The sequence below is a fragment of the Bidens hawaiensis genome, unplaced genomic scaffold, assembly GCF_021521415.1.
Source record: "Bidens hawaiensis isolate Kalapana, Puna unplaced genomic scaffold, B.hawaiensis_p1.1 tig00117099_1, whole genome shotgun sequence".
Classification (NCBI taxonomy): Eukaryota; Viridiplantae; Streptophyta; class Magnoliopsida; order Asterales; family Asteraceae; genus Bidens; species Bidens hawaiensis.
Genome location: NW_027504806.1, coordinates 1 through 14,278, shown reverse-complemented (window position 1 = coordinate 14,278; position 14,278 = coordinate 1). Strand labels below are relative to the sequence as shown.

The 14,278-nt window shown below is 37.3% G+C and overlaps 1 protein-coding gene and 1 pseudogene across 2 annotated transcripts; both read right to left on the bottom strand.

The window, feature by feature from the left end:
• Positions 1-2,857: 2,857 nt before the first annotated feature.
• LOC143608267 (G-box-binding factor 1-like) lies at positions 2,858-5,932 on the bottom strand (annotated as a pseudogene). The gene is made up of 10 exons (XR_013149213.1): positions 5,846-5,932; positions 4,826-4,971; positions 4,697-4,744; positions 4,524-4,610; positions 4,159-4,415; positions 3,972-4,075; positions 3,706-3,887; positions 3,554-3,631; positions 3,294-3,419; positions 2,858-3,208 (listed from the first exon to the last, which is right to left on the bottom strand). The product of XR_013149213.1 is annotated as a G-box-binding factor 1-like (transcript).
• A 420-nt stretch (positions 5,933-6,352) lies between these two features.
• Positions 6,353-7,144, bottom strand: LOC143608265 (uncharacterized). Its single transcript, XM_077083358.1, has 2 exons — positions 6,684-7,144; positions 6,353-6,602 (listed from the first exon to the last, which is right to left on the bottom strand). The coding sequence occupies exons 1-2, from the start codon at positions 7,142-7,144 to the stop codon at positions 6,353-6,355; spliced, it is 711 nt and encodes a 236-aa protein (XP_076939473.1).
• Positions 7,145-14,278: the final 7,134 nt, after the last annotated feature.

Sequence of the window (14,278 nt, the reverse complement as noted above, 5' to 3'; positions counted from 1 at the left end):
TGGACCATTTGAGATCCTGGAAAGGATCGGTCCGGTTGCTTATAAACTTCGTTTATCCGCCGAACTCAGTGGAGTTCATGATACGTTTCATGTGTCCAACCTCAAAAAGTGCTTATCTGACGAAACGTTAATTTTGCCGATGGAAGAGATTCACATCGACAAACAGCTGCACTTCGTAGAAGAACCTATAGCAGTAACCGATTGGAAAGAACAAAAGTTACGCAGGAGCAAAATCAAGTTAGTAAAGGTTCAATGGAACTCGAGGCGTGGGCCTGAATTCACTTGGGAAAGAGAAGATCAGATGCGCATGAAATACCCACACCTCTTTCAGAACATGGCTTCTGCCAGCAACGTCTCCTAAATTTCGGGACGAAATTCGTTTAACGAGGGGAGAATGTGACAACCGGTAATTTCCCAAACCCATAAGCTAAGTAATCAACCTAATAATTAGGTGATTGTAAATATTAAGCGCGTGCATATGTTATGTGCGCCCTGCGCGAGCGCGCCATGTTAGTCAGCGCGTGCAGTTGTTATGTGCAACCTGCGCGAGCGCACCATGTTAAGAACCAGCGTGAGCATATGTTATATGCGCCATGCGTGAATGATTTGGCTTTATGTTTTCATGTAACTTAAACATTATGTTGACTATGGGTTGACCATCCCGCATGATGCTAAGGCGGGTGCATCCTACATCGTTTATGCGCGTGCGGATGGGAACTAACCTACCCGCATGGCGGGAACGTTGAGAGCTAGTTTGTCTGAAGCTCCAAGATGGAATTGACTTCAACATGACTGATCACTATGTTGAAATACCAAGACCACCTGGAGAATCTACAAATGAAACTCAAATGTCCCTAACTGCGAGAAGGTTACGCACCTACCCGCAGCAAAGACATGTCCTATACGCAGAAAGCTATGCGCACCAAGTTATACGCGCAGAACACTTGGTCTATTCTCCAGTTAAGGAGATTACTCCCGCCCGAAAGGAAACAGTAGCGTGTTTCAGAGATTTTCCACTTTTTACTGTACACTGACAAAAGTACCTGAAAAAAAAGCACACTGTAACATGAAAAGTCAACTGTCAGCCACCCTATTCTCACCAACCCCAGATCTGCATGTTCTGTCCAAATCAAATCAAAATCTTTTATCCACCACTCCACTCTTAAGTAAATAATAATAACTTCCATACTTTATCATCATTACATTTAGATATGAAAAGATTTTAATCCCCTAAAGCAAGGGATTGTGTTCCCTTGAGTTTGCCTATAAATTTGTAGCCTAAATTATCACCCAAAACACACTTCAAAGAACTACAAACTTGCACTAATCCTTTCCCAAGCATCCGTTGTTTCCAGCTCCGATCCTGTTACTAGGTAAGCCGAGAATATAACCTTGAGACCTACTATCCAACCTTTATATTCTCCTATTTCTTGATCTTAATATATATACTTGTTATTTAATCGTATTCTAGACCTTCGATTCCGAGGCCAACACCAAGAAAACCCGAATCTCGATTAATCCCTTAACAAGAACCTCAGGTGAGTCTCACAGCCCCTATTTTCACTGTTTTCACTGTTTTTAAATTGCTTTCGGGGCGAGGGACACGTACTTAAATAATGTTTTATCATGGTATACTTATAAGCTATGCAAGCGATTATGTGTTTTAAGTTATGTTGCACGATGAGCAATGCAAACGGTTATCTAAGGTTTTCAATGTATGTGCGCTAGAACTCGAGTAAGTGATCACTTTACCATTGGAACTCTAAGGGTAGGGACTGCTGGTTTGATCCGCCCACTCGTAGGGGTCGCACCTCTTTGCATGGACGAGTGCCTGGCATGGGGCAGTACTATGGGGTTGAGCCCGCTCGTAGGGGTCGCGCCTCTTTGCATGGACGAGCGCCTTGTTTTCCGGCACAACGTCTGCGCGTAACCCGCGGGACGGTATCCTTAGCTCGTAGGGGCAATGCCTCTTTGCATAGACGAGCATAGTTTTCCAGAAACGTCTGCGCGTAACTCGCGGGACGGTTTTACGTTATTTTAGCTCGTAGTGGCTGCGCCACTTACATAGACGAGCACCGTATCCAGAATTTGTTCACGCGTAACCCGCGGAACGATTTTTACCAGAATATTGTCAGAATTGTGTTAATACGATTTTACCAAGCAGATGTTAATGATGTTGCCAGAAATGTTTCAGAATGATTTTTATCAAGTTACTAAAACTTGTGAACTCACTCAGTTTATACTGATTCAAATGTTTTTACGTGTCTTTCAGGAGATAACTAGGTAGCGCATGGAGTCACACTTAGAGCACCACACGCTGAACATCTAAAACAAGCTTTTTGGAAGATTTTGGTTTTATCCCCTCGATGCGCACGGTTACCCGCCGCGCAAGGGGATATGGCGAGGAAATCTTCAGTTTTATACTTGGATGTTTCTTTTTGTAATCTTTGAACAATGTAATGTGTTTGTAATAAACTTCTCATGCGCAATAAAAATCTTTGAATGTTTTGCAATGGCCCGTGCTTAATTATCAATCCCCACTCGTGCGCGCCCGGCTGTTTCCGCCGCTCAGGGCCGGGTGTGACATCACCGGGTATTATTCATATCCGCAAATGAACATTAACACAAAAGGAGTAGACCAGAAACAAGAGAGGAACAAGACACAATTTTAAATGTGTCCAAATTAAGATTGATATTTTTAACCAAATAAATATATAGGCCGTGTTTAAGTCCGCCTATTTCAACCCGCCAACCAAAACACGTTCGACACCCTTAAAAATGAACGGGGCACAAATTTTCAATAAAAATATGTAACAATTCATATGAACAAGGCAGGTCAAGACAAAAAGCTGGTCTTCCAAGAAATGATTAGACAAATACTCAGGATATGGCTATAATATTAATTGAAAGATCTCACCAAGTTAAAACGAGCACATAATTCTGACCTAATTCCTAGTATAACTTTAATTTGTATAACATCAAGCATCAGAACCAGAAATTCTACATATTAAGGATTTAGAGCTGTTACAGTTACCTTTGTTAACGACTTCCTTGATCAATCCTAAAAACAAAATCCCCTTTGAAAATCGTTGTTTACCTAATTGTATAACTAACTTTCTCGTCAACTCTCACCTTCATTAATTTGAGATTCAAGATGTGCATCCAGTTTTGACACAGCTTCAGATCCAATAAACCTGGTTAACTCATCCTGTCCAGCAAACATAAACCATGTAAAAAATCACGTGACACGATGCGAAATGCTAAATAATTTAACTCGCGAAAGTGACAGAAACCTTTATTGAATCATTTTCAGTTGTAAGTTTCCCACATTCCTCAGAAAGCCTCCGCAACTCATCCCTAAGTGAGTGATTCTCATTATTCAATGTCTCTACTCTTGCTTGTAGCTCTTCACACTCAGCCTGAATAAAGAAAAGCTAATATTATTAAAAAACGGTCAGATCATATATGTTTATATGCGTTCACTTTACATAATTTCCTATGTTATTATAGAATACGCATTTATTTTGTAGTAGTAAGTATATATTTACATTACCTGCTTGCGCAGCCTAGATCTTCTAGCTGACTCCCGGTTGGATTGCTTCCTTTTTTGCCTTTTCAATTCACGTTCATCCTGTTATAAAGTGGCAACCATTGATTTTGATGTTTACAGGTAATAAATCAGCAAAGAATTGAGTTTTTGTATACCTGCATCCACTGATCAGCCATTATTGGTGGTGGGCCCACTGGTTGTGACACACCAGAATGATTTGGCTGCATTTTCATAGACCCCGATCCGGTAGGTGGGCTCCACAGGTCCATCCCCATATTAAGATTGGTAGCAGGCATTGATGTCTGAACATTGGGTCCAGAGTTGTTTCGCGCATTCGCTGCATAAATGAAATTTTAAAATACGGTAAATTATTAAGTATGCACAAAAATAATAGAACTAAGGTAAAAGTCTGTAGAATTACCATCTGCAAGCATCTGATGGAAGCTTCCCTTTTTGCCTCCAGAATAATCCTGTTGGTTATCCTGATCGCTTGCATCAGATGAACCGTTATTTCCACTTTCAGCACTGTTTATGTGATAAGTTAAACAACCAGCATGATAAAATCTATGATAACTAATTAAATGAATATGAATTTTAAGGTTTAAAACCTTTGTGTGCCGCCGTCATTCCCTGAACTTGAAGCTGTCTTTGAACTCTCTCCAGTCCTAGCACCAACCGAGTGGCCATTCCCTCGAGCCCCCTTTGACTTTTTGCTGACCGTGTCCTTCCCATTAGAGGCCTTTGTTTCCATTTCTGTGTTTGGCTGCACATTGCCAGATGGCATATTAGGATGACCATAAACTCCTGCTGGTGGGTATACAGAAGGGTATGGAACGTGGGCCCCGTAAGGTGGCATCATAGGATGCTGAAATAATATTACATAAAATAGACTATTTAGTAACATGCCAGTTATTGCACACCAAACGCATGATGCATATTGATAATAGTTTGAATGTTTATAGATAAAATAGACCTGGCCTCCCCACATATACGGATGAGGAGCTGAAGATGTAACGGTTGAAGCATAGAAAGGCAGAGCAGCTCCAGAGCCATAATAAGCCTGAACACAAAAATGTAACTAATTGTTATAATAATCTATTTCAGCATGAATATATTACGTCACTGGTTATAAGTTATAACATGCACCTGCATAGCGGCTGACCAATCAGGATATGCGGGTGGTGGGGGTGTATCCTGTAGTTAAAAGAGAGTGAGATAACTTTGCATGATTCACAAAGAAAGGTTAATATGATTTAACATAATAAATAAAAAAACCTGAGTTGAAGTTGATTTGTATGTTTGGCAGGTGAGCTTTCTTCCCCGGTCCCCATGAAGCTTCAAGATGAGATTTTAATATGCAGCAGATATTTATCAAAAATCTAAAGGGCTTTTCATGTCTTTGTAATATAACCAAGAAGCACCTGCATAAATCAAGTATAGTGAAGATGTCATTGTCATTCATATGTGATACAATAGCAGCATAAATCAAGTATAGTGAAGATGTCATTGTCATCTCATAAGTGATACAATAGGTAAAAGAAAGCGGATAAAGTACATACAGATTAAATAATTAAGGTAAAGTATTAACCGGCGTAATAATGAGAATTTGTATTACTGTGACATGTTACAAAATTAAGATTCTTAATTTAGTATGAATGATCAAATGAAGAATATGTTATAACAATATCAAAACTATATTAAATACAGCTTGATTAAATATAAATTACTTGGCTGCAAATTTTTATTTTGGGCCACAAAAACACAGAACCTGGCGTACAAACACAATACAGATCTAGAGACACGTCAACCGTTTGATTTTCTTTAGTTAGTTGACCTTGGTTAAAAACCAACTCTATAGATAACACTTTTTTCAAATATCTGTTTTAACTGTCAATATTTTGATTAGTAATCATTTATGTTTAACAGTATTGATTTGCATTCCAAAAGTCGTTCTTAAAGTTTTGTTTGGAAAACAATGTTTCTCTAAAGACAGGTTTTCTGTGTTAAACTTGGTGAGCATTTTGGCGTTTAGTCAACAATGACTACTACCTGTTTTCAGTTAACATATCAATATCAACCAAATCTAGTTTCTTTGAATAAAATTCCTATATAATTATTTTGTGAGTCTGCAAGCATAAAACCCTAAGCTATACTAAATACGCAATTAACATTTCATGAAAATATAATTCAACATCCGTAACTAAGGTAATTTAAGAAAATATGATAGCAATCAGATTTAGAAGAATAATTGATGAAAACAGAAAGAATTAGATAGATAGAGAGAGAGAGTGTGACCTGTTGTAGCGGAGATTTAAACGGAGATTAAAGGATGAAATTATGAGAGAGAGAGATCCGCCGGTGAAATAGTGGCTTGCTTAATTATATAATATTATAATTAAGTTAAAAATTGAGGGGGTGTTGGACCGCCGTAGAGAGCGGTGGGGGTGAATGGGGATGGGATGAGTAGGGTTACACGTGAAGGCTGAGGAGGATACAGCTGTCAACCTCAAATTGGATAACATTGACGACGAGGCACTAAAGCTTTTAGCCTTCCAAGGACTCATGTCATCGTGGCAACCCAACTTATCAGGATAATTTATTTTATTTTTCTTTTTTTATTTTATAAAAATTGTTGAATTTTTTTTTTTGAACGACCAAAAGAAAAAATTTCATTAAAGCACCCAAACCAGAACAGCAAGTCGCTATCCGGTGACGCCATTACAAACACCACAATGAAAAACATCTAGACACCAAAAAAGAGCCGCAACAGGAGCACCAAAAGCAAAAAAACTCATAACACAATTACAAATTAAAGCTTCTCCAGTTTTCCCATGTAATCGCGTCCAATTTCGATCTATTTCGCACCCACAAAAAACCCAACACTTTTATTCCTCCCACCACATTGTTTAATTGTGCGATATTTCCATTGAACACCGCCTCATTTCTAGCTTCCCAAAGACACCAAATTGTCGTTAAACAAACCGCATGAAACGCCTTAGCTTTTCTCTTTGGAAACCTTGTGAATTTAAACATCTCCAACAAGTCTCGAAAACTGAAAGCAAAAAAGGAGGGTACCTTGCACCATTGAGCTATCAATTGCTATGTGGCATGAGCGAAGTTACATGATACGAACAAGTGTTCTGCCGACTCTTCGGTCTCGCCACACATAGGGTACAACACCGACGACACTTCTACGTTTCGTTTCGCTAGTGATACAAGGGATGGAATTCTTTCCATCTCCGCCCGCCATGGCAGAACCTCAACTTTTAACGGAACCCACTTATTCCATTTAAAGTTATATCCAGCCACCGACCCGGTATCCATTAACATCTTTTCCTTTACACCTTTTACCGAAAATTCGTTTGATTCATCTAATATCCAACACCAACGATCATTTCCATGGCTTAAACGCACCTGTTGACATTCCAGCAGAAGTTCCCGAATCTCTTCTATCTTAGCCCGTAAGGATGGCTGTCTTTTCCAGTTCCAAGTTCCACAAATCTCGTCTTCATACATCACCAAACAACTCGACACTGTGCACGCTTTGTTGGTCTCAAGTTGAAATAAAAGGGGGAACCGAGAAGCAAATGGCATTTCACCTTTCCACCAATCAATCCAAAACAAAGTACATGTCCCATCCTTGACACAACTTTTGAAGCTTTACATAAGTTCACACCCAAACCCAAAAATTGTTGAAAATAATTGGGCGAATGCTATCACAAATGGATGCATTTTCAAAGTCTAAGATAAAGAAAACTGTTAACCTAGTTGTATCCTAAATAGTTACCTTTTGTCTACTAAATAACATATAATATTACCTCTGTAATAATGAGATGGATGCATCATCTTAAATAACTTAAGAGTTATACATATTTCTTACTATTCCTTTCTATAATTCTCTCTAAACTTCTTAGTTTACCTCAATAATCTTGTTATAATTATAGTTGTATTATAACACGTTATCAACATGACTCGCTTATGTCTTAATCAAGAAGATCAACCAAGTAAAAAGACTTCAATCATAAACAAGGTAAACACATCGTTAATAATGATTAAAAATATATTATAATGATAAAACAAAACAAATATAAAAGATATCTTATTATGGACTTTTACTAATTATGAGACTACTAACTCTCTAACTTTTATTTATGCATCTAACATTTATTTTCCGACTCTCTAACTTTTATTTATGTAAACTAACATTTATTTATGCACACTAACTTTTATTCATGTACTAACGTTTATGCTAACAAGTTCGATATTATTATTATTCGGCACACTAATTTTACATCTTATTTAATAGATTATCATTTATATCTCATTTATTCTATTATTACCTACAAAATAAATTTTATCTATCCATATAATTTATATATATAACCGTTATAAAACGGTTATAAAATTTTCAAATATAAATAACCAATTATCAATTTCAATTATTTCACAAATACAAAAAATTTTCTTCTTAGGAATACTCAAAATAATATTTTGAAAGATCATTGTTCTTAATGCTGATAATCTTATTGTTCTTAATTCGTAATCTCCCACCAAGAAGTTTGATATTTTCTTTTTCCTTTATCTATTTATTGCTCTACCTTTGTATTTTCTTTCAATTTTAATATGTATGCAATCTTAATATTTATCTAATTTGTGTTTAGTAATAAAATGACGAATACTGCAAAGCTTGAATTTTTGGCTCCAAAAAGTTCTAGGGAGAACTATATGCCATGGACAACAAATGCCAAAACACACCTCAAATCAATGGGTGTGATAGAGGCAATTAATGGAAACAATACATTGGATGAGCACAATAGTGCAACAATTGATGTCTTTATCCATAAACACAACGATAAAATACTTCACTTGCAATATTTTAATTATGATGATCAAAGTGTTTTATGGAAAGAATAATTCATTACTCCCTGCTAGAGCTAAATGGACCAATTTAAGGTTTCAATATTTTAAAAAAGGGAATGATTACACATTTGCTCTATTAATTATATGTTCAAGGCTTGAATTTTGTGGATAAATTATGTCTGAGGAAGATAAGTTACTGAAAACTTACTATACTTTTCATGCATCAAATATAAATTTGCAACAACTATATCGGTTGCAAGAACATACTCTGATCTGAGCAAAAATCACATCGTGGCAGAGAAAAATAATAAGCTATCAATGAAAAACCATCAAGCTCGTCCCACGAGATCATTAGCCATGCCAGAAGCAAATATTGCTTATGATCATAAGAATTCTGGATGTAAATGGGAACAAGGTCGTGGACGAGGCTGAAACATTTCAATACAACCCATTTTAGTGGTTGCAACCACTCATTTAAATGGAATAATAATCGTGGACGTGGACACGGTCGTGGTCGTAAAGAGCTAATAATTACCACGCTAACCAGCAAAACAAGTTTAGAAATAATGCTGGTACGTCCCAGAATGACGAAGGCTCATGTTTTAGAAGTGGAAGTACTAATCATTGGGCGAAGACTTGTCGTACACCTTCACATCTATGTGAACTATATCTATCTTCTTTTATAGGAAAGGAAAAGTAAGTGAATCATATCAACAAAATTGATTATATCGATATTGAGTTGAATACCTCAGACTTTATCAATGAATTGGAACCCTGAAAGTGATGTTGTTAAATCATAATGATGATTATGTATTTCTTTCGTACTTATGTTTTAACTATGTTTAATTACTTTTCCTTTCATGCAAAATAAAAACTTGTAATAAATTTAGGAATGTATAATATATGCACTTACCGCTTTTGTTTATATTTGAAGATTAAAATGATTTTCGTTGGAGCAAAAGATCAATCAAATGATGTTTATTTATGCATAGAGGATAGTGGTACTACACATACTATCCTAAAATCTCAAAAATATTTTTACGATTTGAAACCAACAAAGGGAAATATTAATGCAATATCAGGTTCTTCAGACATGATAGAAGGAGTGGGAAAATATAAATTAGAATTACCAAATGATGCAAAGCTTTTAATAAAAAAATGTCCTATTCCCCCCAAAATCAACAAGAAATTAATTTATATACCTCGGACGAGCTGGAAAAAAGGCCCGTATAGTTTAAATGTTTTTTTGAAACAAAATATTTTTTAGGGTGAATATATTTAAAATTCTTAACATCCATACCTACAGTGACAAAAATTGAACAATTAAATTTAGGGAGGGGGGGGGGGGGGTTGACAAATATTAGAACTAAAAAACAAAAAAAAAAAGTTACCGGATAAATATTTCTAAAAAAATCAAGTTTATTTTTGGATTTATGAGAGGCCTGACTAACCAACTAGGTACGCATAATATTACTAAAACTACATGGTCTAAAATCTAGGTCAGTGATGGAACTAGAACATTTTAACTAGAGGGTCAAAAACGCGCTAATGTTATTCTTGCATCCATATGTAAAACATCAAGGCCATATGATTAAGTATTACTTCCTTGCTTTCTCTCATTTACTAGACAAATTATTAATCATTAATCGGTTTACGTAAAACAAGATCACCAATAATTTATTCTTCAAAAAGTTTTTCTAACTTCTTTGAGTATTGATTTCATTGGTATTTAGAAGATAGGATAGAACCCAACTATTGTTTAAGGTTTCTTTTACAACATATTCTTCTAGAGAAATATTTTAAAAGAAATAAACATGTATTGTTAAATTAAAAATTAGAGTAAGTTGTATAAATTTATAGTCAGCAAAGTTAAAAGTTTGATATAATAATCATATAGAATTAGAAAAAAAAAGTAAATGTAAAAAACTGTTAGTTATTCAAATCATTTACGCATTTAGTAATAAAAAAACTAAAAATAGATTTACATCTTAGTAATAAATAAAAGTAAAAATAAATTTACAACTTAAATTAAAGAGGAAAAAAGTATGCATATAAACTATAAAGTGATTGATTGGTGTCATGAGAGAAAACATAATACAAAGACCGTAAAAAAAATATTATTTTTCTTCAACAACCATCTTCTTCCTCATTTTGTCTCTGCAACTCACTTCCTTCATGAAAACTTTGATCTATTACTATATAAAATATTAAAAAATATATCAAAAATAATTCTGCCCCCCCCCCAAAATTACGTGCCTCGGACGGTTGTCCGGCTCGCCCTACCCAAGGGTCGACCCTGTTGATATGATACCCAGTCGAGGACTGTTGATAATGAAAAATATTTACATATTGCAAAGAAAAATCATATATTGGAAAGCCTACCAATGCTCTAATATGGTTTGCATTAATGTGCATCACGCACATATGGTAGTCAAAGAAAATTATTGTGATTCTGGTATCATAAACCTATGGCATGATAGGTTAGGTCATCCAGGATCTACAATGATGAAAATGATCATTAAAAATTGAAATATCAAAAGATCCAAAAAATAGAAAAAAAATCCTCAATATACATCTTGTTCTCTTGGGAAGTTAATTACAAGGCCTTCGTTATTAAAAGTTGACAAAAGAATCACCAATGTGTTTGAAAGAATTCAAGGTGATATATGTGGACCAATTCATCCACCATGTGGACCATTTAGATACTTCATGGATTTAATAGACGAATCCAGCAGATGGTCTTATGTCTTCTTATTATCGACTCATAATGTCGCTTTTGCTAAATTTCTTGCTCCGATTACCAAACTATGTGCACATTTTCCCGATTATACCTAAAAAAGAGTAAGGCTTGATAATGCGGGATAATTTACATCACATGCTTTCGATGATTATTTCATGTCTCTGGGGATTGTTGTTGCACACCTTGTTGCTCACGTACACACACAAAATGCTTTAGTTGAGTCGTTGGTCAAACGCTACAGCTAATAGCTAGACCTTTAGTAATGGGGATAAAACTCCTTGTTTCTATTTAGGGTCATGAAATTCTGCATGCTGGATCATTTTTTCGTGTGAGACCAAGTGCAAATCATAAATATTCTCCCCTACAACTTGTTTCGGAAATGAGCCAAACATCTCCCACCTTAGAATTTTTAGGTGTGTTGTGTATGTTCCTATTGCACCACCACTCTGGCCCCTCGCACCACCAATATTGTCCGCTTTGCCCATGAAGAACTCACAGATATGTTTGTAGTTGCCCATGTGGAGACTTCCCAGGAGGTCACCCATCCTGCTACTACTTCCAGCTGAGCACGCTTAACTGTGGAGCTCTCCTCTCGTCCACTACCGTTAAGCCCAAAACGCGTTGGTGATTTAAGAGGCGGGGTATTTACTTATGAACCAATGATCTCTCTTGTCCACGGCCGATGTGAGATTTTCCTAGGATGTTACAAACACCCCCCCCCCCCCCCCCTTTGGACTCATCGAGGTTTTCCCCACCATCCCATCCAGGATGTGGGATTTGCCTAAGGTGTACCTCACGACACCCCCGGGGACTTATCGTCTCTGATGAGGTTTGCCCCACCATCCTGAACGACACAAGAGTGGCCTGATACCACTTGTAACATCCGACCCCTCGTATTACCAATATTGTTCGATTTGCCCACGAAGAGCTCACGGATTTGTTTTTGGTTGCCCAGGTGAGACTTCCCAGGAGGTCACCCATCCTGCTACTACTTCCAGCTGAGCACACTTAACTGTGGAGCTCTCCTCTCGTCCACTACCATTAAGCACAAAACGCGTTGGTGATTTAAGAGGTTGGGCATTTACTTATGAACCAAGGATCTCTCTTGTCCACAGCCGATGTGGGATTTGCCTAAGATGTTACAAACACCCTCCTTTGGACTCATCGTCCTCGATGAGGTTTTCCCCACCATCCCATCCAGGATGTGGGATTTGCCTAAGGTGTACCTCACGACACCCCCGGGGACACTGTCTCTGATGAGGTTTGCCCCACTATCCCGAACGTCACAAGAGTGGCTCTGATACCACTTGTAACATCCAGCCCATCGCACCACCAATATTATCCGCTGCCCACGAAGAGCTCACAGATTTGTTTTTAGTTGGCCAGGTGAGACTTCCCTGGAGGTCACCCATCCTGCTACTACTTCCAGCTGAGCACGCTTAACTATGTAGCTCTCCTCTCGTCCACTACCATTAAGCCCAAAACGCGTTGGTGATTTAAGAGGCTGGACATTTACTTATGAACCAAGGATCTCTTTTGTCCACAGCCGATGTGGGATTCGCCTAGGATGTTACAAACACTCCCCTTTGGACTCATCGTCCTCGATGAGGTTTTTCCCACCATCCCATCCAGGATGTGGGATTTGCCTAAGGTGTGCCTCACGACACCCCCGGGGACTCACCGTCTCTGATGAGGTTTGCCCTACTATCCCGAACGGCACAATAGTGGCTCTGATACCACTTGTAACATTCGGCCCCTCGCACCACCAATATTGTCCGCTGCCCACGAAAAGCTCACAGATTTGTTTTTGGTTGGCCAGGTGAGACTTCCCTGGAGGTCACCCATCCTTCTACTACTTCCAGTTGAGCACGCTTAACTGTGGAGCTCTCCTCTCGTCCACTACTATAAAGCCCAAAACGCGTTGGTGAATTAAGAGGCTGGACATTTACTTATGAACCAAAGATCTCTCTTGTCCACGACCGATGTGGGATTTGCCTAGGATGTTACAACCACAACGCACAAAAATGGGCTTTCAAATAATGTTGGGAATATATGTTGGATATGAAACGTCTTCCATTATTACCTTGAACCTTTAACATGTGATGTATTTACAGCATGTTTTGCTAATTGTCATTTTAACGAGGCAATATTCTCGGCACTAGGGGAGAAATGAAAATGCAATAAAGTGATATATCAAAGTGAGATAGAGGTTCAAAAGATAATGCATCTATAGAAATTGCAAATCAGTTACCAGATGCATTTATTGATATAAACAGGGTCACTAAATCACATATAGGGGGTGCAAACGAGCCGAGCCGAGCCCGAGCTTGACTAGGCTTGAGCTCGGCTCGTTTAGTTTACCCAGAGCTCGAGCTCGAGCTATATTTTTAAAGCTCGAGCTCAGCTCGGGCTCGGCTGTTTACTATTTATCAATTATTTATTTTATAATTATAATTATTTTTATATATTTTTTCTATTATAATTTTATGTATAAAATAATATATAAATTATATAGTTATTTTTATTATTTTTTCATAACATTATATATATTAATTAATAATTACTAAATATATATTTTTAAAAAGTATATAAATGACAGGCTCGTTTAGGCTAGCGAGCCGGCTCGAGCCCGATAAGTGAAGCTTGAGCTCAATTAAGCTCGACTCGATCGAGCTTTTTAACGAGCCGATCTTGAGTAGCTCGCGAGCAGCTCGGCTCGTTTGCACCCCTAATCTCATATAACATGCTACTGGTTGCTAATGCTCTAGCTCGAGTTGAGATTTCAAGTAAGCAAAAAATGATAATATGCCTTATGAATCCCAGATGCATTAAAATGTGGCAGACCAATCGATTCAAATGATAAAAATCCAAGGAAAAGAAAAGGTTCTAAAAAGGAAATGACCATAAGGAAATAAAGAATGACAAAACCTTCCCTAGGAAGGAGTAAATGATATAACATTGCCTCAGGAAGAAATAAATGATTCCAATAAAGACTTGTCAATCAATTATGGTGAAACACGTATGATGTGGGATCGAGATGAAATGGAAAATATTGATGATATAATTTCTAATTCCATGGCAAATGATATTATGGAAGAAAATGATGATCCTGAACCAAAATATGTAAA